The sequence below is a fragment of the Microcaecilia unicolor genome, chromosome 8, assembly GCF_901765095.1.
Source record: "Microcaecilia unicolor chromosome 8, aMicUni1.1, whole genome shotgun sequence".
NCBI classification, from domain to species: Eukaryota; Metazoa; Chordata; class Amphibia; order Gymnophiona; family Siphonopidae; genus Microcaecilia; species Microcaecilia unicolor.
The window spans coordinates 209,049,447-209,074,140 of record NC_044038.1 but is presented as its reverse complement, the minus strand read 5'-3'; the positions used below and the strand labels follow the sequence as shown (position 1 = coordinate 209,074,140).

General features: G+C 44.0%; 1 protein-coding gene across 1 annotated transcript in view; it reads right to left on the bottom strand.

Moving 5' to 3' along the window:
• Window positions 1-24,694, bottom strand: part of ZBP1 (Z-DNA binding protein 1) — a 58,701-nt gene that overhangs the window by 5,786 nt on the left and 28,221 nt on the right. The window contains exons 4-7 of the mRNA XM_030213498.1: window positions 23,469-23,555; window positions 17,802-17,888; window positions 15,186-15,407; window positions 7,341-7,517 (exon numbers count right to left, since the gene is read on the bottom strand). Of these exons, the coding sequence (XP_030069358.1) occupies window positions 7,341-7,517; window positions 15,186-15,407; window positions 17,802-17,888; window positions 23,469-23,555 (573 nt within the window). The remainder of the gene's footprint in view (window positions 1-7,340; window positions 7,518-15,185; window positions 15,408-17,801; window positions 17,889-23,468; window positions 23,556-24,694) is intronic.

Here is a 24,694-nt window from a genome sequence, read left to right as displayed (position 1 = left end):
CCCCCCTCACCGAAAATACATAGAACCTGACCCTCCCCGATGTCTAGCCCAGATGTTCTAGCAGTGGTTCACCCCACCCCACTGCAAACCCCCTCGTACCTTAAGGAAGAAGGACTAGCACTCCCTCCATCCTTCTGTGGGTGCTGCCTCAAATTGCACTGGGCAGCACAGCAGGACGCTGCCATTTTGAGGTGGCACCCTGCTAGACCACCAGGTTTCTATGCATTTTCAGTGGGGGGGTGGTATATGTGTTGGGGGAGGAGAGGGGTCTGGGGGTTAACGGTCCTCCAGGCCCTTGTGTTTTTTTTTTTTTGTTTTGTTTTTTTTTTTGGGGGGGGGGGGATTGGGCATCCACCAGATCTCCAGGCCCTTGTGCTTGGTGTGTGTGTGGGGGGGCCTGAGATCCACTGGACCACCAGGGCTTCTGTAGGAGGATTGTGCTTGGGTTCTTGAGTGCATGCCCAGACAGGTTTCCTTATTATTTACTATCCCGCCCTACGGAGACTGTCAGGGCGGTTTACAATCTAAAAATAGAAAAAGAGAAAGACAAAAGCAAAAAAAAAAAAAGAATAGATGATATGACACAGAGGGTAATGAGGGGATAAGTACAATCCTGATAGTAAAGAAGGTGAGATAAAACAATAGGAGTGTTCTGTGTGAACAGGCTACTCCATCCTGACATCCAAAAAAGCTTTAAAATTTGATTAGAATGGAAGAGTCTTTGATATGCTCGTGAATTAGTACATGATAGCTCATAATAACAAGTTGGTTCTGCTGGACACATCTCAGTGTCTTATTTGGACAATATGGGATGAGAAGCTGGGAAAGGTATTGTGGTTCATGATGACATAAGGTTTTGAACACCAGTAACAGAATTTTAAACTTAATATGGTGAGTTATAGGCAGCCAGTGAGCTTCTTTAAGATACAATGTGATGTGATCAAACTTCCTAAGCCTATTTATCAACCTGATTGCAGAGTGTTGCATTATCTGAAGATGGCAAATTTCTTTAACCTGAATTCCTTGATAAAGGGAATTACAATAGTCTAGAGAATGAATTAGAATGTTGAAAGCTGGAGGAAGTAGCAAGAGACTGTAGTATGCGAATCAGTCGAAGTTTGTAAAAGCAACTACGGACTACTTGGGTAATTTGTTGCTGAAAGGAGAGGTCAGAGTCCAATAGGACTCTGAGAATATGAACTTTATCAACTTTAGGTACTGGACTTCCTGAAAGAAGAATTGGTATGGGCAACTGTAAATTAGCTGTTCTTGAGAAGAGAATCACTGGATTTTGCAGGGTTCAGGGCCAGATTGTTGTCACGGAGCCAGTCAGTTGGGTAGTATCACATGATCTGAATGTCATCTGCATAGACATACATTATCAGTCCAAGAGTTTGGCCCAGGGTTAAGAGAGGAATCAAAAATATATTGAAAAGAGTTGGTGAGAGGAGAGATCCTTGAGGAACCCCCAGCCCCAGGTTAAAGGGTGCAGATGTGGATCTGTTAAACGTTACAGTATATGTGCAGTCTGTAAGAAATGTGAACCAAACTAATATGGTACTGATAATGCCTAAAGTATGAAAACAGTATAGTAGAATGGAGTGATCAACTAGATCAAAAGCTGCCAAGAGATCTAATGATAGAAAAAATACTGATTTATGTTGATCTAGTGTATAATAGAGGAAGGTTGTGATACCCAACAAAGAGGTTCCAGTACTATGATGTTTCCTGAATTCAGTTTGATTAGGGTGAAGAACTAAGGTTTTTGAAATGAAGTCAAGAAGTTGCAAACATACTACTACTTCCACTATCTTAGATGTAAATGGAAGGTTAGCAAGTGGCCGATAATTGTTAAGCTCATTGATAAGAACGTGAAGAATCCTTTAACTTAGGTCTGACAGTAGTGAGTTTCCAGAAATCTGGGACTAACCCTAAAGACAGACTTTTGGTAATCACTGAAAGAATAAACAGAAGAGTCTAATGAACGTTTAAGCAGAGTAGATGGAATAGGATCAGTGGGTGCTGTGGTAGTCTTCATAGAAATAACAAGGCAACCTAATTCAGTTTTTGGAAGGTAAGTTGAAGATACTTTGCATATTTTCAAAGCACTTAGCCTTCCAAAGTTCCATAGGTTTCTATGGAACTTTGGAAGGCTAAGTGCTTTGAAAATATGCCTCTCAAATGTACTAACTGGAACAGATGGATTGTCAGAAGTGAATGAGGGTGATTTCAAAGAGGAAATTGTAGACAGAGTATTTTGCAATGTACATACCGTGTTCAGAAAATGAGTTGCTAATGCCTGTGAAGAAAGAGTCTATGACTGAGTTACTTGAAAGGTTTTGAAGGTGGATAAAGACTTCAGGATCTTATATAGAACTGAAGTATTTGGTGCCTTTTGAATCAGGTTGGAATAATAATTCCGTTTAGCTGTAGAACTAGCGACTTTATATAAGTGTGCTGTACTTCTATAGATAGCTAAAGTGGTAGAAGAGGAATGATGGTGCCCTTTCCTCTCAGCCTGGCGGAGCTGTTGTTTATGTCGGTGGAGATCTTGTGTGTACCAGGGATTATGTGTATTATGGTGAGTTGAACCTGTGTGAGATTGCAATTGTGCCACTATTTCGAGTGCCAATGATAATTCATCATTCCATCTGGATTTGACCAGTTAGGAGATGATCCTTAAAGGAATCAAAGGCACAAGCCTCCCGAAGAACTCCCTAATGATCAACGTTAATAACGTGCCTATATTTGCATGTTGTCATTGATCATTAGGGAGTTTGTTCCCCATGCTCTTCTGGCAGTATTTTTACCACACTGTTCAGAACAGAGCAGGGGTTCTGAGCATTGGGGCCCAGAAGTGTATATAAAGAAGAAATTGACTGTAGTGCCCCCCTCCTCCCCCAATGAACTGGTGCTACCAAGTATGGAAAGTGTATTCGAAGCGTTGAGTAATCCATAGGCGGTCGGTGGCCCAACTGTTTGGGGAGGCTAAAGGGGGCGGGGTTAGGGGTGGGGCTTAAATCCATAATTGTCTGATCACACACAGAAAAAAAAATAAATGTCACAATTAATACCTTTTATTAAATTTAGATATTAGCTATGTATCATATGTCAAAGAATAAAGTGGTTGCTCAAAGCATATACTAACACAATCGCTCAACTGTAAAACACTATGCACAACTTTGTGCAAAAACACACTCTGAACCTTACTGTACCATAAATATTACACTGGGCAGAACCTAATACACCAATATACCAACCATACGGAAAATGCAGACCGTCAACAATATTGAAACAAGGGATCATAATATCACAATTCTCATGTAGAGCCACAAAACATCCTAATTCATGTTTAATGTGGGATAAAATGTCATAAATAAGTAAATCAACTTTTAATGTTGAACACCTAATTCTCAAAGTGGACATATTCCAAACACTATAATGAAAATAAAATAATCTTTTCTACCTTTGTTGTCTGGTGACTTTGTTTTTCTGATTGTGCTGGCCCAGTATCCGATTTTGCTGCTATCTGTCCTCTTAACTCCGTTTCCAGGGCTTCCTTTCCATTTATTTGTTTACTTTCCGCCTTTCTTCTTCATTTCTTGTCCTACCTCCATAAGTAAAAGCTGGGTCCTCCGCAAACTTGACTGTCCAGTGGATCCAGCTTTTGCCTATTTTCTTCATCCATGTGCAGTTTTTCTACTCTCTTCCTTTTCTGTTATCTCATCTCCTTCCTCACTCCTCCCTCCCCCTCCATGTCCAGCAACCCTCCTCTCCCCTTCCCTCCATCCAGCAACTCTCCTCTCCCCTGCCCTCTCCTCTCCCCTTCTTCCACCATGTCCAGCAACCCTCCTCTCCCCTTCCCTCCATCCAGTAACCCTCCTCTCCTCTCCCGTCTGCCCTGTTTCCTTCCTGCCCCCCCCCCCCCCGCCGTACCTTTAAATATTATAGTTTTGCTGAAGTCGCGGGCAGCCGGCATTGAAGACATCGGCAGGCTTACGCCGGTTCCAGCAGCCTTCCCTTCCCTCGTTGCAAGTCAGATGATGGCTCCGCCCTCGTAGAAACAGGAAATACGTCAGAAGAGGGCGGAGCCATCATCTGACTTGCAACGAGGGAAGGGAAGGCTGCTGGCACCGGCGTAAGCCTGCCGATGTCTTCAATGCCGGCTGCCTGCGACTCCAGCAAAACTATAATATTTAAAGGTGTGGCGGGCTGGGGAGGCTTAGCCACCCCAAGCCTCTTATACGGGGCGCCTATGGAGTAATCCTAAACATAGTAACAAGACAAAAGGGGGGACGGGACAGTGCTGGGTGGTGATTTTCTCATCCATTAACTTACCCTGTCACTGTTTCATGTGATTTGATACTTGTTCTTTTACAAGCTCCTGGATCTCCTGGGAGCTGCCTCTTGTGTCTGGCTGATGTGGCACCCTGCTTATATTCCTCTCCTCAACCTCCAATTCTGTTTTTTATTTATTTAGTCTGGCAGTTTCCTCCTGATCCTGGAACTAGCCTATATTGATTTATAGCCTTTATTTTATTTTAATTAATTAAAAATTTGCTTTATCCTGTTTAAACTTAAGTGGCTTATGTTACATACATAAGATAAAAGACACAGAGGGGCATTTTCGATATGACGTCTAAGTCTCAGGTTCTTGTGGTGGGCTCCTGTTTCCTTGTTGTTCTCCTGCTGCTAGCCAGTCTCCGGCAGCAGGCCAAGGGCTCACATTCCTTGAATTTGTGACACTCCTATTGCAGGAACTCTGAATACTCAAGAGGATTTTCTCAGCAAAGTTTCACTGGATCTGGGGAAGTGGCAGTTACTGTGAAAGCATTCTATCTGATTTACGCCATGTTAGGGGGTCCTGGGGATAGATCTAATGGCATCCAGGAGGAATGCTTAAGTCCTCAGTTGCTTCAGCCATTATGAAGGACCCCGATATCGAGGTCTGGATGCTCTTCTACAACAGTGGCAAACAGATCACATATATGTTTTTCCTCCATGGCCAATGTTAAGCAGAAAACTTCTTTGCATTGCTTATCATTGTAGCTGTGGATTGGCTAAGAGGTTTCTGGTATGCAGATCTGATGTGGTTGAAGATTGATACTTTGCTGTCTCTACCCAATTACAGAGGTCTTCTGATTCTGGGTCCAATTCCAATGGACGATCCCTCCCCATTTGGTCTTAAAAAAGCATGGCTTTTGAAAGGTCACACCTAAGAAAGAAAGGTTACTTGGAAGAATTCATTTCTACTCTTCTGCAAGCCCCCCAAAAGATCTACTTCTATATGTTCAGGTATGGAGAACTTTGAATCTTGGTGTTCAGAAAGAAACTTTATCCCATCTAAAGTGTCAGTGCAAAAAATTCTAGCCCTTTAAAAAAGGTCTTTACTTCAATTCTCTCAAAGTTCAGACAGCAACTCTGGCTTGTTTTTTTTTTTTTTAGTTTTATCCAACAGTCTTCTTTGGCATCACATTCACATGTTTTGCGGCATTTGAGGGATGTCAGTCACATTAGGCCTCCATCTAGACATGTCTGTCCCCAATGGATCCTTAATCTCATTCTTCGGGCCCTTCAAAACCAGACTTTTTAAAAAACCCTACGCAAAGCTACTCTTAAGGATCTTATTTTTAAAACGGTTGTCTTAGTAGCTCTGTCTTTGGCCAGAAGAATCTCAGAGCTTTAAGCCTATCTTGTACCGACTTCTTTCTGTGTTTTACTGAAGCTGGAGTGCCTATCCATACGGTCCTTTCCTTTTTACCTAAGGTGGTTTCTACTTTTAACGTTAATCAAACTCCGTATTTATACTCCTTTTCTGAATAGGATTGTGGATAAGAATTTTCCTCCTTGTTGTTAAGAGTTTAGGCGCTCAGTTCATCTTTTCGTTCTTCTCTTGGGACCCAAACAGGGTTTGTGCGCTTCTAAAACAACTATAGCTCGTTGGTTAAAGTACACAATCTCTTCAGCCTATTTGTTAGCAGGGAAAAGAACTCCCTTCCATCTTACAGCTCCATTCTACAAGGGCGCTATCTCCTTCCTTTGTAGAAACCCAAACTGTTTCTGTAGATGAAATTTGTAGGGCCACCACATAATCCACAACATTTTCATACATTTTCTAAGCATTATCTTCTAGATGTGGCAGCTAGGGTAGAAGCTTTCTTTGGTGCTTTTGTTCTTTCAGAAGGGTTATCGCATTCCCTCCCAATTTGAGGACTGCTTTTATACATCCCACAAGTATGGACTAATCCTTTGGAGATGCTAAGGAAGGAAAAAATAGTTCTTTCCTTTAGTCACAAAGGATTAGTCCACACCCCACCCTTCTCTACTTCTGTTTTGTTGGGCTATTTGTTGATTTTCTTGTTTCTTAGGCACAAGATTAGTGCTCTTCAAAGTTTATAAAAAAATTTGTTAGAGGCAGGAGTTCCATTTCTTTCTATTAACTTCTTACTGCTCGACTCGCCAAATACAGAGTGGAACCTAGTGTACAGGAGCCTTGTGTGACAAAGAACTAATTTGCTCCCTATCTCCACCTGCAGGTAGATGGGCACAAGTCACAAATATGAACTAATCTTTTACGACTAAAGAAAAGAAAATTATCAGGTAAAAACTAAGTTTTCCTTCCTTAACTTAGCCACTGTGGTAAGTGGGGACCACCAGTGCTCCCCTCTATAAAATGTTGAAATGAGATTTAGACATATACCATTCCCTTCCCCCATGCCTGTTTATCTGCTCTGTGTACCTCTGTCCCTCATCTCTGTCTGAAACATGGCCACTAGCTGTCACTGACCCTTCCTCTTCACTCAGGGGCACTGTCTACGCATTTTCTCTGCAACGTTCCCAGGTGGCCAAGGGACTGGAAGACCTGACACAGCAATCAAACCCAAGTCCTCTTGGGAATTCTGTTTATCTTAATGTACTTAATGTACCGTCAGCTCTTTGACCTTGTTTCTTTTGTTTTTCCTGTGCTAATAAAACTGATAGGAAAGAAAAAACATTTTTTTAAGTTGCAAAAAAGTTACAATTTTGCATCTGTTGATCAGATTTCAAGTAAGATGCAAAACCTTTGTTGTAAAGTAGGTTGCATTTAACAGACTCCATGGTTGGGGGCCTTGACCTAATCCACACGATGTTTTGAATTCCAGCACAAAGGGTTATAACCTATTTCTCTGTTTTGTAACATTAAGGACACCATTAACAACAAAGACAATGTACTATAAAGTGGTTATCGGATCCAAGTTTATGCCTGTCAAATACGAAGTAGGCTTCACGTGCAGGCTTAGATCACATCCTGGAAATTGACATGTATAGCATTTAGCAACCCAACAAGCAACAGTCTGTACCTTTTGGAGAAGGGTTGTTTGTTGTATCACCTTCAGGCAATATATTAATGCTATTGTGGTTGCCAACTTGAATATTCTGAGAGTTTGAAATACTGAGGCTGCTGGCTTTGCCATGCTGAGAGATAATATTTGTAGCATGCTGTTGCACCAAAGTAAGATTGAAGACGATATTATGACCTGCAAATAAAACATCACAGAAGAATATTAGGCAAAGCACTACACAATAACACCTCAAACATAAAATTCTGGGAAGCAAAGACAACACAAGGTTAATACAGCCATTTGATGATCAGAAATGCATCATGGGGGGGGGGGGGGGGGGGGGAGAGAGAGATGGAAATAATGGTTTAAAGAGCTGTCATATGATCCCCTATAAAAACAGGCTAGTTTTCAGGCTGTGCTACAGCTGGTTCAATGAGAGCCACCACTATCTCGACAGCATCTGTAGAAATATGCTAGTCCTTGCTCTCAGTGAAATACAGGTCAATGGCTCAGGCTTCTTAAAATCAGAGATCACCTTTGACAGTTACATTTCACTGTGGCAAGTGTTAAAATGAGGTAATTGAGAGGTGACAGAGGGTGGGGGAAATCTACTCTGTAAACAATGAGGAGACTGGCACCTACAAGATGTCATGAGCAAGATTGTTGTGGTTATGTAGAGATAGTACTAGGTCAGCTGCACCCTGGGTGAGAACAACCAAAAGGGTGGGGGGGGGGGGGGGGCTAGAGGAAGGTTTGGGAACATGTGAAGTCATTCTGATCAACTGATAAGGGCCAAAGAGCTCTGGTGAAAAAAACCGGGGTCCACTGGAATCAATGGAGCCAAAATGCTATAAAAAACACAGTCTGAAGGGTACCGCGCGCTAGGGCTCTAGCCGGCAGAAGAGAGGGCTCAGATTGCACCTGCTGTGTGATCCAGAGATGGATGCCTGATTTGCCTGTACTACTGTTGGTGAGATAGTCTTCTTATATCCCAGCGAGTCCTTCTAATTATGGAGTTTGTTAATTCCTGGACTGTGTAAAGAGCAGTCTGGGGGAGTATGAGATCTAAATAGTTGGTGGGAACACGCAAATTATTTACACATCCCAGGAAATGGCATTTAATGCAGTAGAAAGATAGGATGATGCACAAACTGCAATACAACACAGTTTACGGCAGAGACTTTTGCCATTTGTCTTTGGCACTGCGATGCTACAGTAGCTCATTGTCAAATTTAGTCAAAGTGGTCCATGCCTTGATTACCAGTCGACTACTGTAATTCATTTATATCAAGGACTGATTTCAAACGCTTCAAAAGGCTGCAGCTCATTCCGAATACAGCAGCTCAACTGATTACAGGGGGGGAAAAAAGTGATCATGTAAAAACCTGTACTTATTGAACGACATCGACTTTCATTTGTGGGATGAACTTCATTTAAGTTGCTGTGCTTCATTTATAAAGCTTTTAATATGGGTGTCCCCAATTATCTTAAAGACAAACTACAAAAATACACATCTCAATGTGTGTTACGTTCTTCTCAGAAATGTATGATTCAACTATCTTCTTTGAGTTTCATCAAACTAACCTACCAGGGCAAGGTGTTTTGCTATGCCAGACCATGATTACGGAACTCACTTCCACCTGAGTTAAGCAGTATTTCTAATTATCTGATCTTTTGGAAAGCTTTGAAAACTTAGCTATTTGAGAACAGCTATAGACTGGATAAATCTTAATATTTTTTGCTCAGTAGTGTTATGAATTAGATCTGTATTTATTGCTTTTTTTTCTATTATTCTGTACTGTATATTTTTATTATTGTAAACTGCTTTAGAACTATAGCTGTGTTAAGTGGTATATAATGTCAATAAATCAAATGAAATCACATACTTTAAATGCACTGCTCTTGTTCTCCTCCCTTCCCCCCACTACTTGTCAATGAGTTGAGATATGGGATATAGCTTAATTTGAAGGCTGCATTGCAGACCAGATGCTAACTCTGCCACAAGTAAGATTATTTTGTAAAAGTTAGATGTTGCTCACACACCTGAATGGTCCTTCACTTCAGGGCTATTCAGGGACCATAGCTTTCGGTTGTTATCATAGCAAAGGTCACCTGCCTCTTTTCAAAGGGTACAGAAAACTGTTCACATCCTTTGCCAGAGCCGCTGAGAGGGGGGGAGGGGCAAAATTCCCCAGGGCCCGGACTCCCAGGAGGGCCCCCGATGCTCGCTCAGCGCTAGCATGGCTCTCCTGCTCCTGTGTGCCGCACGGCAGAGGTATCTCGTTAACTGCCATGTCCCGCCTCCTTTGTGAAGTATTTCCTGTTTGGATGCGGGAGGAAGAAGAACCTGTACAGCAGAGTGGAGCTAGCAGGAGAGAAGACAATCAAGTAAGCAGGGCTGAGGGGGTGGGGGAGGTAGCGAGCGGGCCTGGAGGGGGAGTGGTGTGTGGGCCAAGGGCGGAATTGCCAATATGCTGAGCAATGTTTAGAAATCTCTAAGGGCCACTGGCTAGTAAGTTACAAATCTGTTGTCCTGTAAAACAAATGGAACTGTTCAACTTCATTCTTTTAGACAAGTTCAAAGTCAACATTCTTTTAGACAAATTCAAAGTCAAGTGAAAATGTCACTTTAACTTGTCTCCCCCCCCCCACCCCTTGCCTAGTTTGCTTCCCAGTTAGCCCCCAGTACTTCTATTTACAGAAATCATCTCACAAAATAGTGATTTCTGGCTCTGCCCTTGCCATTGTGTGGCCCTTGCTTAACACATGAGAAGGCTGGACTATTGCAATTTATAACGAAGCCTCACGTCTTTTATTCCTTGTTATTTCTGTCTTTGCATAATAGGTTAGCGAAAGATAAGCACACAAGGCACACCCTCACTGACTGGTGATTGGGAAAGTTGAACCACACTATGGTACAGCACTGTTAGTCATCACCAGGCATCTTAAATTGTCAAGACCTTTTTGTGCTCTGAACCTTGAAAATCATATTAACATAGTAAATGACAGTAGATAAAGTCCAGCATGACCCATCCAGTCTGGCTAGAAAAGTGGCTGGGGTTGTATCTGTGCATCTATGCAGGGGATTGCCCACTGCCCCTTGTCTTTAGGGTTGCACAGACATGGCAATTCACTGGCATACAGACTTTGGCTATAAGCATGACAGTCTTGGAGAACTGGCACATTGAGAGGTGAATTTTCGAACAAGAAGGGCGCCCATCTTCCGACACAAAGCAGGAGATGGGCATCCTTCTTGCAAGATCGTCCAAATCGGCATAATCGAAAGCCAATTTTGGGCACCCTCAACTGTTTTCCGTCGCGGGAATGACCAAAGTTCATGGAGGCGTGTTGGCAGTGTAGCGAAGGCGGGACTGGGGCGTGCTTAACACATGGGCGTCCTCGGCCGATAATGGAAAAAAGAAGGGCGTCCCTGACGAACACTTGGGCGACTTTACTTGGAGCATTTTTTTTTCACGACCAAGCATCAAAAAGGTGCCCGAACTGACCAGATGACCACCGGAGGGAATCGGGGCTCACCTTCCCTTACTCCCCCAGTGGTCACTAACCCACTCCCACCATAAAAAAGTTTAAAAATACTTTTTTGCCAGCCTCAAATGCCATACATGGGTCCATCGCAGCAGTATGCAGGTACCTGGAGCAGTTGTAGTGGGTGTAGTGTACTTCAGGCAGGTGTACCCAGGCCCATCCCCCCCTCCACCTGTTACACTTGTGGTAATTGTGAGCCCTCCAAAACCCACCACAAACCCACTGTACCCACATGTAGGTACTTCCCTTCATCCCTCGGGGCTATGGTAGTGGTGTACAGTTGTGGGTTTTGGGGGAGTTTGGGAGGCTCAGTACCCAAGGTAAGGGAGCTATGCACCTGGGACCTTTTTCTGAAGTCCACTGCCGTGCCCGGTTGGTGTCCTGGCATGTGAGGGGGACCAGTGCACTATGAATGCTGGCTTCTCCCACGACCAAATGGCCTGGATTTGGTTGCTTTTGAGATGGGCATCCTCGGTTTCCATTATCACCGAAAACCGGGGATGACCATCTCAAAAACGACCTAAGGACGACCATCTCTAAGGTCGACCTAAATTTCATGATTTGGGTGTCTCCGACCGTATTATCAAAACGAAAGATGGACGCCCACCTTGTTTCGATAATATGGGTTGCCCTGCCCCTTTACGGGGCCATCCTGCGAGGAGGCCCTCATGAAAACTTGGGTGCCCCGTTCGATTATGCCCCTCTGAGAGAACCAGTGAAGACTGCAAAATCCAAAAAATTAAGGATGGTGGGTCGAGATACAAGGTACATCATCCTTGAGCTCTGTAAGAGAGTGTGGTTATAATTTTCATCCATTTATAGATCTGTGGTTTATTCACTTTGTGCCAGTGTTCTATGAAGGGTTTTACTGGATTGGGGGCATTTTTTTTGGCTTGATCCAATTTCAAATACAATTAGCAATGGAATGAGTTTGATTATGCCATGCTGTCGATTTCCCTCGCTGCCCTAAAAAACATCTGTTAGAATAAAAGAACAAATGAAATTGAAAGAAATGTTTCTGGCTTCAAAGCAGACGTGGAATGGGGAAAAGTAGGTTAAATCAATACAGGATTAAATGTGGCTATTGAATACTGACTAACATTGCCTTATCAAAGAGCCTTTTTTATATGATTCATGACACATGGCAATTCTTAAGAAGTACTGAGCAGAATTAACATATTCCTACCTTTTTCACAGGTTTCTATTTGTTTCCCTCAGCATTTCTTTATTATGTGATCTCAGTGGAGGAGTGGCCTAGTGGTTAGGGTGGTGGACTTTGGTCCTGGGGAACTGAGTTCAATTCCCACTTCAGGCACAGGCAGCTCCTTGTGACTCTGGGCAAGTCACTTAACCCTCCATTGCCCCATGTAAGCCGCATTGAGCCTGCCATGAGTGGGAAAGCGCATGGTACAAATGTAACAAAAAAAAAAATATTTATCTCGGGTATAGGTATGAGGCATTCAGACATAGGGAACTGTCTTTGAAGGTTGTGCTCCCATCCACTGCACCAGTAGAAAGATAATCTTTGGATGTGAGCTCTCTTGACGATCAGGTAGGTCCATGTCTTTTCAGATGGCAAGATGATCCGACTGTTGTTTATTTGGATTTTTCAACAACACCTTTTTCAGCAGTAGCTCAAATTGAGCTACATTAAGGTACACTACGCATTTCCCTGTCCCTAGAAAGCTTACAGTCATAATCCTTCCAGAAAAGGTGGGGCAAGCCACTATGATTGTATGAAACTGTGATCAATCCAGTCACTTCTTTTCGGTATTTGGGTATTATCGTTGATTCTGAACTTTAATTTCATAAACGGATCTCTTAATGTATTAAACTCTGGCTAAGACGTATTGCTTCTGTTCACAGTAATTTGAATAGGACAGCACTACATGCCTTAATACAAGCACTTTGTTTTGTCATGGATTGATTACTGTAATTATCGATGTCGGATTAAACTTACTGTCACGTTAAACAGTTTCAGACCCTACAAAATACCACAGCCCGGTTATTATGTAATGTAAAAACAATCCAATCGGGCCTCACTGTTGCTGTTTCAAGTTCATTGGCTTCCAGCTTATCTCAGGTATCAAGTTTTAAGATACAGTGGGACACATTTTTGAAAGAGGAAAAATGTCCAAAAAGTGTCATAAAGCAGCAGTGGGATGTTTTTCTACTCAAAATGTCCAAATCAGTATTTTTCAAACCTATTTTGCAATTCATCTGCAGTGCATCCAAATCACAGGGGTGCATGTTGGCGGCATTTCAGGGGTGGGATAACATAGGCTTAGAATACTTCACATTTTTACAGCCATAATGGCTGGGGCTGAAGAATATGGTAATCAAACATATAAACGGCAAGTGACCGACTCACCTGCAAATGCGCAGTAGCGACTTCCCTCTCTGTCCCGCCCTCGCGTCAAGACTTGATGACGTCAGAGAGCGGAACAGAGAGAGAATCGGAGTTGGAGTCACTGTCAGATGCTGCCGCCTGGAAACGAACATCGCGCGCACCAATCTCCCCACTCCCCCTCCCCCTCCCCCTGCCTCTCCCGCCCTCCTCTGCATCGGGCCCCCTGCACTGACCTGATTTACCTCTCACCTCCTTGTGGAAGTGCTGCTGCCTGCAGTGCTTTCACACGGAGGTGAGAGGCGCTGTCAGGTCAGTGCAGGGGGCCCGGCACGGAGGAGGGAGGGAGCGGCGGCGACGAGAGTAGCTGGAAATCTCGCCCGTTTTTACGGGCTTAAACGCTAGTGAGTAAATGAAAAGCCACCAATGGGGAGGGGAAGCAATAAGGGAGAAAGCACTGGTCATTCATGGAGGTAGAAGAAATGGCTGGGCAGGGAGGTGAATGTGTGTGGGAATGGAAAAAAAAAACGTTCCAGGGGGATAAGCATGTGAGAGAAAGAAGAAAGAGTCCAGTTACAAGGACTAAAGCTGGAGAGAAGAAGAAGGAATGTGAAACTGGTGCGAGTCAAAGTCACTTGGGAGCAGAAAGGAAATGAACAAATAATTCAAAGAGTAAGAATTAAACTGGGTGGTAGCAGTGGACCTGGGTTAAAAGAGAATGAAGGTTGGAGAAGATTTAGGACATTTAGGCCCAGCATTCTGTCTCTTGACAGTGGCCAATCCACATAATATGTAGGTGTTGCAGGCCAGAGAACAGATCCTTTCCTCACTGAATGGCCTGTAGGTAACTCCCAGAACTGTGTCAACATAACTATTAAACTGTGGAGAGGCACAAATACCCACAGGGGAGACAAGGGAGTCGCCCCCTTTTCTTTGCTGTTGCTATGCTTCCCCCCATAAAAAATCTACAGGTATTTTTGCAGCTAAGGGCCACATTTGCAGGTTGAAACATTCATACTGTAGACACTGTTACCTGCAAGGACAATCCCACAGAGGAATTTTTTTTTTTTTGTTACATTTGTACCCTGCGCTTTCCCACTCATGGCAGGCTCAATGCGGCTTACATGGGGTAATGGAGGGTTAAGTGACTTGCCCAGAGTCACAAGGAGCTGCCTGTGCCTGAAGTGGGAATTGAACTCAGTTCCAGTGTTGCCAGGTGGAAAATTTTTTTCCCACCCAATCCAGCACAAAACCCGCCCAAAACCTGCCCAAACTCAAACCCCGCCCCTGACACCCCCACCCCCCGCGTCATCGCCCCGCCCCCGCCGTCATTAACCCCGCCCCCGTCACCGCCCCCGCCTCCCCCGTCATCGGCCCCGCCTCCTACGTCACTAACCCCGCCCCCCGCGGCCGAAAAAGCTGCACAAAAAACCGCCCGGAAGCCCAAAAAACAGCCCAAAAAACCGCAACCCGCCGCGGGTCGCTGAAAACCGCCCAATTGGGCGGTAAAACCGCCCACCTGGCAACACTGCTCAGTTCCTCAATTCACCAGGACCAAAGGCCATCACCCTAACCACTAGGCCACTCCTCCACACAATACAATAACACCTCAGACATGAACTTGTATGGAGCACAGACAACACAGATGATCTGGAATGCTAATTGGTTAATTCTTTTGGATGGCAGGGAGGAGTTTTCAAGACACTTTAATAGCTTAAAGAACTCTGTTGTTATGTGATCCTAGGTAACAGCTGGTCCAATGAGAGACACCACTATCTCAACAGCATCCCAGGAAGGGGATTTAATGCAGTAGAAAGAGCTGGTGTTCACTCTCACTCCCCCAATGCTTGTCAATAAGTTGAAATGCAGGGTCTTGAGCTCTGGCATACTTTGAAGTCTGCACTGAAGATATCAGATGCTAACTGTGCCCCCCCCCGAGTAAGATTATTTTGGAAAAGATTCTCACATACCTGTGTGGGCTGCCATTGCAGAGCTATTCAGGCCTGTGTGGGCTGCCATTGCAGAGCTATTCAGGGACCATAGCTTTGTTTCTTCATCAAAGGCCAGGTCACCCGTCTTTTTTAGGTGATACAAATCAGGGTTCACTTCCTTGGCTGTCTTTTTCCCAAAATTACGAGCGATGCTTACAGCTTTCTGAGGACCCTTGGTTAGAAAGTCACAAATCTTTTGTCCTGCAAAACAAAGGGAGCCGTTCAACTTCATTTTTTTCGGACAAGTTCAAAGTCCTGTGGAAATGTCAGTTTAACTTGCAGCCCCCTCCCTTCCCTTCCCCCATGCCTGTTTTGCCTCTGTTGGCTCCAATTCTTCTATTTACAGATGCCATCCCTGCTCCCTATGGATATTAACATGCTTCAGGGACAATGTTTATGGGTTTGCTGCGTCATTGTTACTCCACCAGTTCTGATCCTAACATAAGGTTAATAAATGTGAGATATACTGAAAGCTGTGCTCATGGACAATAACCAGGGTCAAAACCCCAATAGCTGGTGCTACTGCTCAACAGGTTGTTCAAAGATAAGCACACAACCCAGACCCTCTGTGTTTGGTGACCGGGAAGGTTGGACCACTCTATGGTACAGCACAATCATCGCAAGTTTTCAAGAACCTTTTGTGCTCTGTACCTTGAAAATCTGTCCATATGGCAACTGCAGGTGTAGAACATGTTTAAGGTTGATAAAGAATGCTGTGTAGTGGCAAAAGGCTACAATTGTCAGTAGAGTTTTAATGAAAAGCATCTAGTACCTAATTCTGCTAGCACATGACAAGGCAAACTGTCAAAGAATAGCTAGGGGAACCATTCTTGAAAGAGAAAGATAGGAATGTATGTGTGTGTGTGCGCGGGAGCACATAGTAACATAGTAGATGACGGCAGAAAAAGACCTGCATGGTCCATCTAGTCTGCCCAAGATAAACTCATATCTTGAATTTGTACCTGTCTTTTTCATGGCACAGACCGTATAAGTCTGCCCAGCAGTATTTCCCGCCTCCCAACCACCAGTCCCGTCTCCCATCACCGGCTCTGGTACAGACCGTATAAGTCTGCCCTCCCCTATCCTAGCCTCCCAACCACCAACCCCTCTTCCCCCCACCTGCTCCGCTACCCAATTTCAGCTAAGCTTCTGAGGATCCATTCCTGCTGCACAGGATTCCTTTATGCATATCCCACGCATGTTTGAATTCCGTTACCGTTTTCATCTCCACCACCTCCTGCGGGAGAGCATTCCAAGCATCCACCACCCTCTCCGTGAAAAAATACTTCCTGACATCTTTTTTGAGTCTGCCCCCCTTCAATCTCATTTCATGTCCTCTCGTTCTACCGCCTTCCCATCTCCGGAAAAGATTTTTTTGCGGATTAATACCTTTCAAGTATTTGAACGTCTGTATCATATCACCCCTGTTCCTCCTTTCCTCCAGGGTATACATGTTCAGGTCAGCAAGTCTTTGGTCATCCTTCCTTTTCTCCTGCTCAGGAGGAATAAACATGACCAAGTACAGAGAGGTAACATCTGCCATCTTCTATCCTATTCATGTCCAAAGCAAGAGGAGAGGAGAGGTACACAGAGTCTGGGAGCATCAGAGGGTCACCACAAATCTGGACCAGCAACTGAGGTCCTGAGTACCACCTACTGTCAGAGCAGCAGAATTAACCTTTTGATGGAATCAAGCTTGGTAGGCCCTTCATCATAATATAAATGCTCTTTAAAGCTCCAACAAGTGGAGACCTATGTGGTTCTAAATACAGATGAAAGCTTGCAGAGGAGGAAGAATCAGGTAAGAAGCACTGTTCCTGATGACTGCAGCAGGGCAACGAACAGACCTTTGCGAGCACCCAAGGCTCTGACCTGGCTTCTCATTTCCCCTCCCCACCACCACCACCCAATCTTCTCTCTGTCAGCAGCTGACTTACCAGGGGCTAAAATTCTAGAGCTATCAAATTACCCAGTTCCAGAAGGGAGACATTTTGATTTTAACCAGTCTTGTTTTATATCCCAAAGTAGTGTGGGATTTGTAGTCCCTGATTCTATCCATTTAACTGAGTGTTGCAGGTCCCTGCATGAAAAGAGAGCATTTGTGTGCAGAGGCAAAACCAGACCCCGATTTCGGAGGGGGCATGAGCCCAAAGTGTGTGTGTGTGGGGAAGCATATTTGGCTCCACCTACCCACCACTCTTGACCCCCATGGTAACCCCACATACCTGGGCTGGCGGGGGGGGGGGGGGGTGTCCCCAAGCTCCATCAGCAGAACCTTTCCTGTGGCAATATTTGCCACTGCGCTGCCTGCCCTGCTTTCCCGCCCCGGTGCACATGCTTGTTTTAAGTGAAATTGAGCATGCGCCACATTCTCAGTTTCCCTAAAAACGAGCATGTGCACGGGGGAGGGGGAAAGGGCAGGCAGCGCAGCGGCAAATATTGCCACAGAAAAGCTTCTGCTGGCGTGGCTTGGGGACCCCTGCCAACCAAGCCAGCAGACCTTGGGGGGGGGCCCAGATCCCCAAGGCCCCCCGTGGCTATGCCACTGTTTGTGTGTCTGAGCAGTTACACAGTTATACGCAAGAAACTTCTTACTTAGCTCTGCGGTTTGGTCCCGGTCTGGTTTGACAAGAGAAAGATTTTCATTCGTTCTTCCGTTTACTGGAACTAGAGCCATGTCAGCTAGAAAAAAATGCACATGTTATTAAAAACTGACACAAAAAGGATGTGATGAGCTGCAGGGGGAGGGGACATTTTTGCTTTTCTGCTGCTCAGGAGACATAAAGGTGATCATGTTCAAAGCATGAGGAGATTGTGAGGAGAAGACAGGTACACAGAGTATGGGAGCTTCAGAGCATCACCACAAATCTGAACCAGTAACTGAGGTCCTCCTGAACACGAACACACACAAGAACACACACACACACTTCTTTTTGCTACCAGAAGCTGACTTACCAGGGGTAGAATCCAGAATTGTCAAGTTACCCAGCTCCAGGAAGGAGACTTTTTGATCAGTCCTAGTTTTGAACTTACATCCTAAAGACCTGTGATACTGTAGTTCCTCTTTCTACTCATTGATATCAGTGTTGCAGGTGCCTTAATACCACCAATGGGGTTGTCAGAAATCCAAGATTGGTCTAAATCTCCCTCCTGAAAATGAGTACTATGAAAGCTCTGAAAATCTGCCTTAGAAGGCATTGGATTGGTACAGTTGAGGAGTAGTCTAGCATTTAGAGCACTGTCCTAACAGCCAGGGACGTCCTGTTCAAATCCTACTGCTGCGCCTTGTGATCTTGGGCAAATCATTTAACCCTCCATTGCCCCAGGTATATAGTTAGATGACAATTCTACAAATTGTTGCCTCACTTTAAAGGGATCCTTTTACTAAGCTGCATTAAAGGGGGCCATGTTTTTCACGTGCGCTGAGGCCCCCATTTACAGTAGCTGTCTCTTTTTCTTAAAAAAAAAAATGAAATGGCCATGCGGTAAGTGAACCACTTACTGCACGGCCATTTCGGGGGGGGGGGGGGGGGGGGGGGGGAGAAGCACTTATCGGTGGCAGTAAGGGCTCCCATGCTAACTTGCTGAGAATTTGGCAGCGCCTTACCACCACCCATCGAGGTGGTAGTAAGGGCTGCCATGCTAGCTTGACGAGAACTGCGCAGGCCATTTACTGCTGGGTAAGCACTGGCACAACAAAAATAGAGAATATTTTTGTAGCGCCACAAATGGCACACGCTGGGGGTGGGAACTCCCACTGGGCTCCTGCGGTAGCCTGGAAGTAGTTCCAGATTGGCATGCAGCAAGCCCATTGCCACGTGCCAACCCTTTAGTAAAAGGGCTCCTAAGTGCGTCAAAGCTGTAATAGCATTGTAGCACAAAGCCGCATTGGCATGCCTACTTATGGCAAGTCAATAAATGGCATAAGTGGGCACACCTGAGGGAACCATGCAATGCACGCAATTGATAGTATTCTATAAGGGATCAACGTCATTTGGTGACACGCCCATGCTCCACCCAGATCTACGTCCCTTGACACTTGTACGCTAAGGGGCCCTTTTACTAAAGCTTAGCATGCGCTAATTCCATTAGCACAAACTAAATGCCAGGAAGCCCACTGTATACCTATGGGCTTCTTTGCATTTAGCACGCGCTAACTCCGCTAGCATGCACTAAGCTTTAGAAAAAGAACCCTAAGTGATGTAGGCACACTGTTTGTGGAATAGCACCTAGCTCTTATGTGAGTGAACAAATGCCAATTACTGGCACCAATCACACAGAAGTGCTACTATTCTATAAAAAGGGGGCACTATTGGCACCCAGCTTACACAATCACCTTTTTAGATTGTAAGCCTTCCAGGGACAGGGAAATACCTAGTTTATGTTTACTGGTAAATTTGGTATAAGGCTTTTTCTGGCGTTCAGGCCAAAGTGGTTTACAATAAATCAATGTAAATAGAGTTTCTCTAGAAAAGGAACACCATCTCAACACAGAAAAGAAAGGTCATTCCAAAGAAAGAAAAAAAAAAAAAGGATTCCCAACATGCAAAGCGGAGAAAGGGAGCACCAAGTGGTGGAAGTCAAGAGATCGAAGTTTTCTGGTAGCGTTATAGGGAATTACCAAACAGGATGGATAAGGAGGGGAGCCTGTATAGTACGTCTTGTGAGTTAGACAGAAGATCTTAAATGTAATCCTAGCTGATACTGGAAGCCAGTGTAATTGAATGAACAAAGGAGACGCTCGGTCAAAATGCCCAGCATGGCAAATTAGATGAGCCGCAGTATTTGGAAGAATCTGAATACATTTAAGCTGGACTTGAGGGAGACCGTATAAATCACATTACAATAGTCAATATGCAAAATCAGGAAGTCATGAACCAGAGTTTAAAGGAACTAGGTGTCGAGGATGGAGCGAAGTGAACACATTTTACAAAGGGCAAAAAAGTTGGCTTTCATAAGATTAGATATCTGAATTTGAAAGGAGAGTGCAGAATCAAGTATAATACCAAAATAATGAAATGAATTGACAGGTGAGATACTCAGTCTGAAAAGGTAGACAGGTTGAGTAGAAGGAGGAAGATCTCCGGTGATCCAGCATAGTGTACCTGAATATTAATTTTTGTTACATTGTACCCCGCACTTTCCCACTCATGGCAGGCTCAATGCAGCTTACATGGGGCAATGGAGGGTTAAGTGACTTGCCCAGAGTCACGAGGAGCTGCCTGTGCCTGAAGTGGGAATCAAACTCAGTTCCTCAGGACCAAAGTCCACCACCCTAACCACTAGGCCACTCCTCCACTCCACACCTTGGGCTAGTATAGAAAAAGGTGTGAACTAAAAACAAATAAATAAATAGAAATTCTAGCCCTACACACCTAACTAGTTTGTTTATACCTCAATTCCAATAAATAACTACTGGTCAACAAGCCTCCCAGAGGTGACCAGATCCATGGCAATATTTCTTGAGAGAGACAGTTAAGGTTCTTTGATTTTAAAATTGCTTGACCTAAGAATGTTTTTCTCTTTTGTTTTGCACCACATCTACATTGGTTATTTCTGCTTAAGGTACCATCAATAAAGTTATCGAGGAGATGGAACCACAGGTCTTTGCCTCATATACAAATGTGACAAAACAGTGGGTTTTAAGCCTGTAAATTGTATTGAATATTAGTTGAAGTGTATTTCTCTAGTTTGGCCAGCAGGTGAAGCATGTTTGTTTAAAATAGAGCTGCATGGGAGTGGGGATCCCACGGGTACAGTGGGGATCCCCTCCATGTCTGTGGGGATAGACCCAGGTCCTGCGGGATCCCTGCAGAAGTGCCTTCCCTCCCCCGAGCGCAGGATGCACTCCCTCTACATACCTCGAGGTACCCTGGTAGTCTAGTGGCTTTTTCGGGGCAGGAAAGATCCCTACTTTTTCCTGCCCTCTGCTGTGGCGCCGATCCTCTCCTCTCTGCTGTTTTTAAATGGCTGCTGAGACTTCAAGTGGTAGCCTTGCGAAACTTCCACAGAAGTCTTGCAAGGCCACTGCTGGAAGTCTTGGCAGCCATTTTAAAAAAGCAGAAAGGAGAGGATCATCGCTGCAGCAGAGAACAGGAAAGAGTAGGGACATTTTCTGCCCCGAAGAAGCTACTGGACCACCAGAGTGCCTTGAGCTTTGTGATGGGAGGGCACCCAGGTTTGGAGGGAAGGTGGATGGATGGAGTTGGGATTCGGGATGGTAAAAAAGGTGAGTCTCTGTTTCCACTTTCTCACGCCACCGTCATCATCATACACTCAAAGCAAAGCGAGCAAATCTATGAGCTGCTGCATCCACGTTATCATTCTTTATGGTTGGTGGCATTTTAATTTAATCTCCCTTATATTTTCAAACATGCCAGCTTGTGCAGTATATGGATGTACACGGAGGAAGTATAATGAAGGAATAACTTTTCATAGCTAGAGTAGTAATTTCTTATAAATCGTAATCAGTCATTTGGAGGGGCTGGTTATAGGGACAACCTAGCACTGTTATATTCGTGTAGAGATTTTTTTCTCCTGGTAAAGGGCCACTAAAACAGACAACATGTTATGAGAATCAGGTGCTCAACATCCAAAGTTTCTATCTATCTATTTACTTATTTGTGACATTTATATCCCACATTAAACATGAATTAGGTTGAAACCTGGGAGCATTTAATTTTTTTTTCCTGTGCTTACATCAAAAGAAAAAGATGGTATGTGGGAACTTGCTCCTTTTGTTTTGTGAATTGCAGTGGTATATTATAAAAATGCACTTGCCTTTTTTATTACTACTTTTTCACAGAAAGGTACTGAATAATTAGGAAAGGGCTTCCTTCATGTAGAAGTTTTGTCCAGCATCAGTCTAAATATGCCAACATTGTGCAGTTCAGCACACTATTAGCCACCAAGTTCATACAAAGTTAATTATGTTCAGTAGAAAATACACCTGTTGCCTCAGGCTGCTTGCTATGTGAATATTCCATCACTGTTTCATTATTGCTACCAAGTATTACATATTAAGAGCACTTGCTTTAAACTTTGTTTTAATTCATTTATCCAGTCCTTACATACCCATGGTTTTGCTTTTTAATCCCAAAGGTGAATCCTAAGGGTGGCTGAACAATTAGGTATAAACTGTGTTGTTTCTGACTTTACTTGTTTTGGAATTTGGACTACTTTGGGTCCTGTGCTGATCTGTACATCTGCTGTCTTAGCAGAGTATGGAAAAATGATTTATGTTACTTTTACTAGTATTTTTACTGCTTATAGAATCTGCCTTTCTTGGGGCGGGGGGGGGGAGGGTCAAGGTGACTGTGGCACGGCAAGGGCTTGGCAGGCCGAGAGTTGGGATGGAAGAGATTACTTGCGGTGGGGACGGGCTACATTTCCCATGGGGGTGGACAGGGACGGGTTAGATTCAGGCGGGGACGGGCTGAATTTTTGTCTCCGTGCAACTCTCTAGTTTAAAATTGTTAGAGGAATGACCGTTCCTTCTTTAAGTTAGTACACAGATAAAAGAAATGCCTGTAGTGATGTAACCAGCTATTTTTGAAACTTGTTGTTCTGGGGGGCCCAGGAGCTCATTTCATTTGGATTGTACTGGCTTTTGCTCCAGTTTCAGCCCGTGAGAAGAGAGAGAGAGAAAGCACTTTGCTGAAGCCCTGTAAAACAGTTATATTTGATAGCTGGTGAACAGCTGTATGTCCTGATCTCCCCAGGTACTTTCTAGAAAGTAAACAAATGTTTAGTTAGTGTTATAATTGATCCATATTTCAGTTACCTGTTATTGTTTGCTGATTGCACATTTTTTGTCCATTGTTTAATTTTTAAGACAATAAACAATTTAGTTTGTTGCTTCTGCATGTCTGGACTGATAAAGAATCCTGGTGTTTTGTGTGTTGGATCTGTGAGTGCTTTCTGAGAACTGTGGGACCACTGGGAGTGTGGCTCCAGTAACCTAGAAATCACTGGGGATAATTTGAGAGTGGGAGACTCACCCAGAGGCAGTTGGTTGTAACCCAGTTGGTGGGAGGAGGGTGCTAGTATACAGCACAAGCGGCAGGTGCAGGCAGACCTGAGCTGTGCTAGGGATAGACCATCTAAGTGGGCATGGGGTAGCCCTAGGCGGGTGGCTAGGCATTTTGTGACAACAAATATAATAGGAGGCTTGTAAGTCACTGGACTGTGTAACAGAGAGATCTGTCCTCTCAGGAAGGACTCCTGCATGAAAAGAGAGTGTTTGTGTTTCTGGACAGTTACTTAGCTCTGTGGTTTGGTCCTGGTCCAGTCTGTTAGCAGGAAGATTTTCATTATGTCTTCTGTTTACTGGAACTAGTGCCATAGAAACTAAAAAAAAAATAAAAAAAACAGACATAAGCCAACCAACCAAACAAAAGTGATCATAAATGTTATTAAAAACTAAAATAAAAAGGATATGATGAAACACACGGCAGTTACATTCCTGCTGGTCTCCCACAGGAAGTGGTTTCATGTTTAATGTCGGATAAAATGGTTTGGTAGCCATGTCAGTCCACTTCTAAAGATAATAAAATGAAATTAAAAAGAAAATAAGATGATACCATTTTTATTGGACTAACTTAATTCATTTTTTGGTTAGCTTTCAAAGGCAATATCTTCTTCAGATCCAAAAATGTTTAGGACTCAATTCCATAAATGGCACCCAAATTTGGGTGCTTATAAAAAATTAGCATAAACAACACTCAGAGTTTATAGAATAGCGTTTGGCGCCAGGATCTGTGCCCAATTTTGGGAGCAAGGATTTACACCAACTAAAACCTGGTGCAAATTCTCATGTCGATCTCCCTTATTCAGTAAAACTGCATGCAAATTCCAGGAATGGCTCTGATCCGCCCATGCCCCTCCCACAGCCATGCCCCCTTTTCAGATCCATGTGTAAAATTTACACAAATATCTTGGTGCCTAAAGATGCCAATTAATGCCAATTAGAATCAAATTACCAGTGCTAATTGGCTCATTTCTCAATTAAATTGCATGCACACATTGGTTGTGTGCACATATTTCTGTGCACAGTTTTGAGCACCATATACAGAATTAAGAAGTTAAAGCTGAATCCATATTTTCTATACTACCATCGCTCCCATGGGTGTCAAAGTGTACAAGGTTAACACATTTTAGTTATCATACTACACTAGAATTTGAAATGCATATTATGAGGTAAGTGGAGATCAAGCAGATAAAGACCACAGGGTACAAGAAAGATTCATCCCGTACCTCCCCCCCCCCCCCCACACACACACACATAGAGAAAATGGAAGCTTCCTACAGCAAAGTTAGGGGATAGTAACATAGTAGATGACGGCAGAAAAAGACCTGCACGGTCCACCCGGTCTGCCCAACAAGATAAACTCACGTGTCATTTTTTGTGTACACCTTACCTTGATTTGTACCTGTCTTTTTCAGGGCACAGACCATATAAGTCTGCCCAGCACTATCCCCACCTCCCA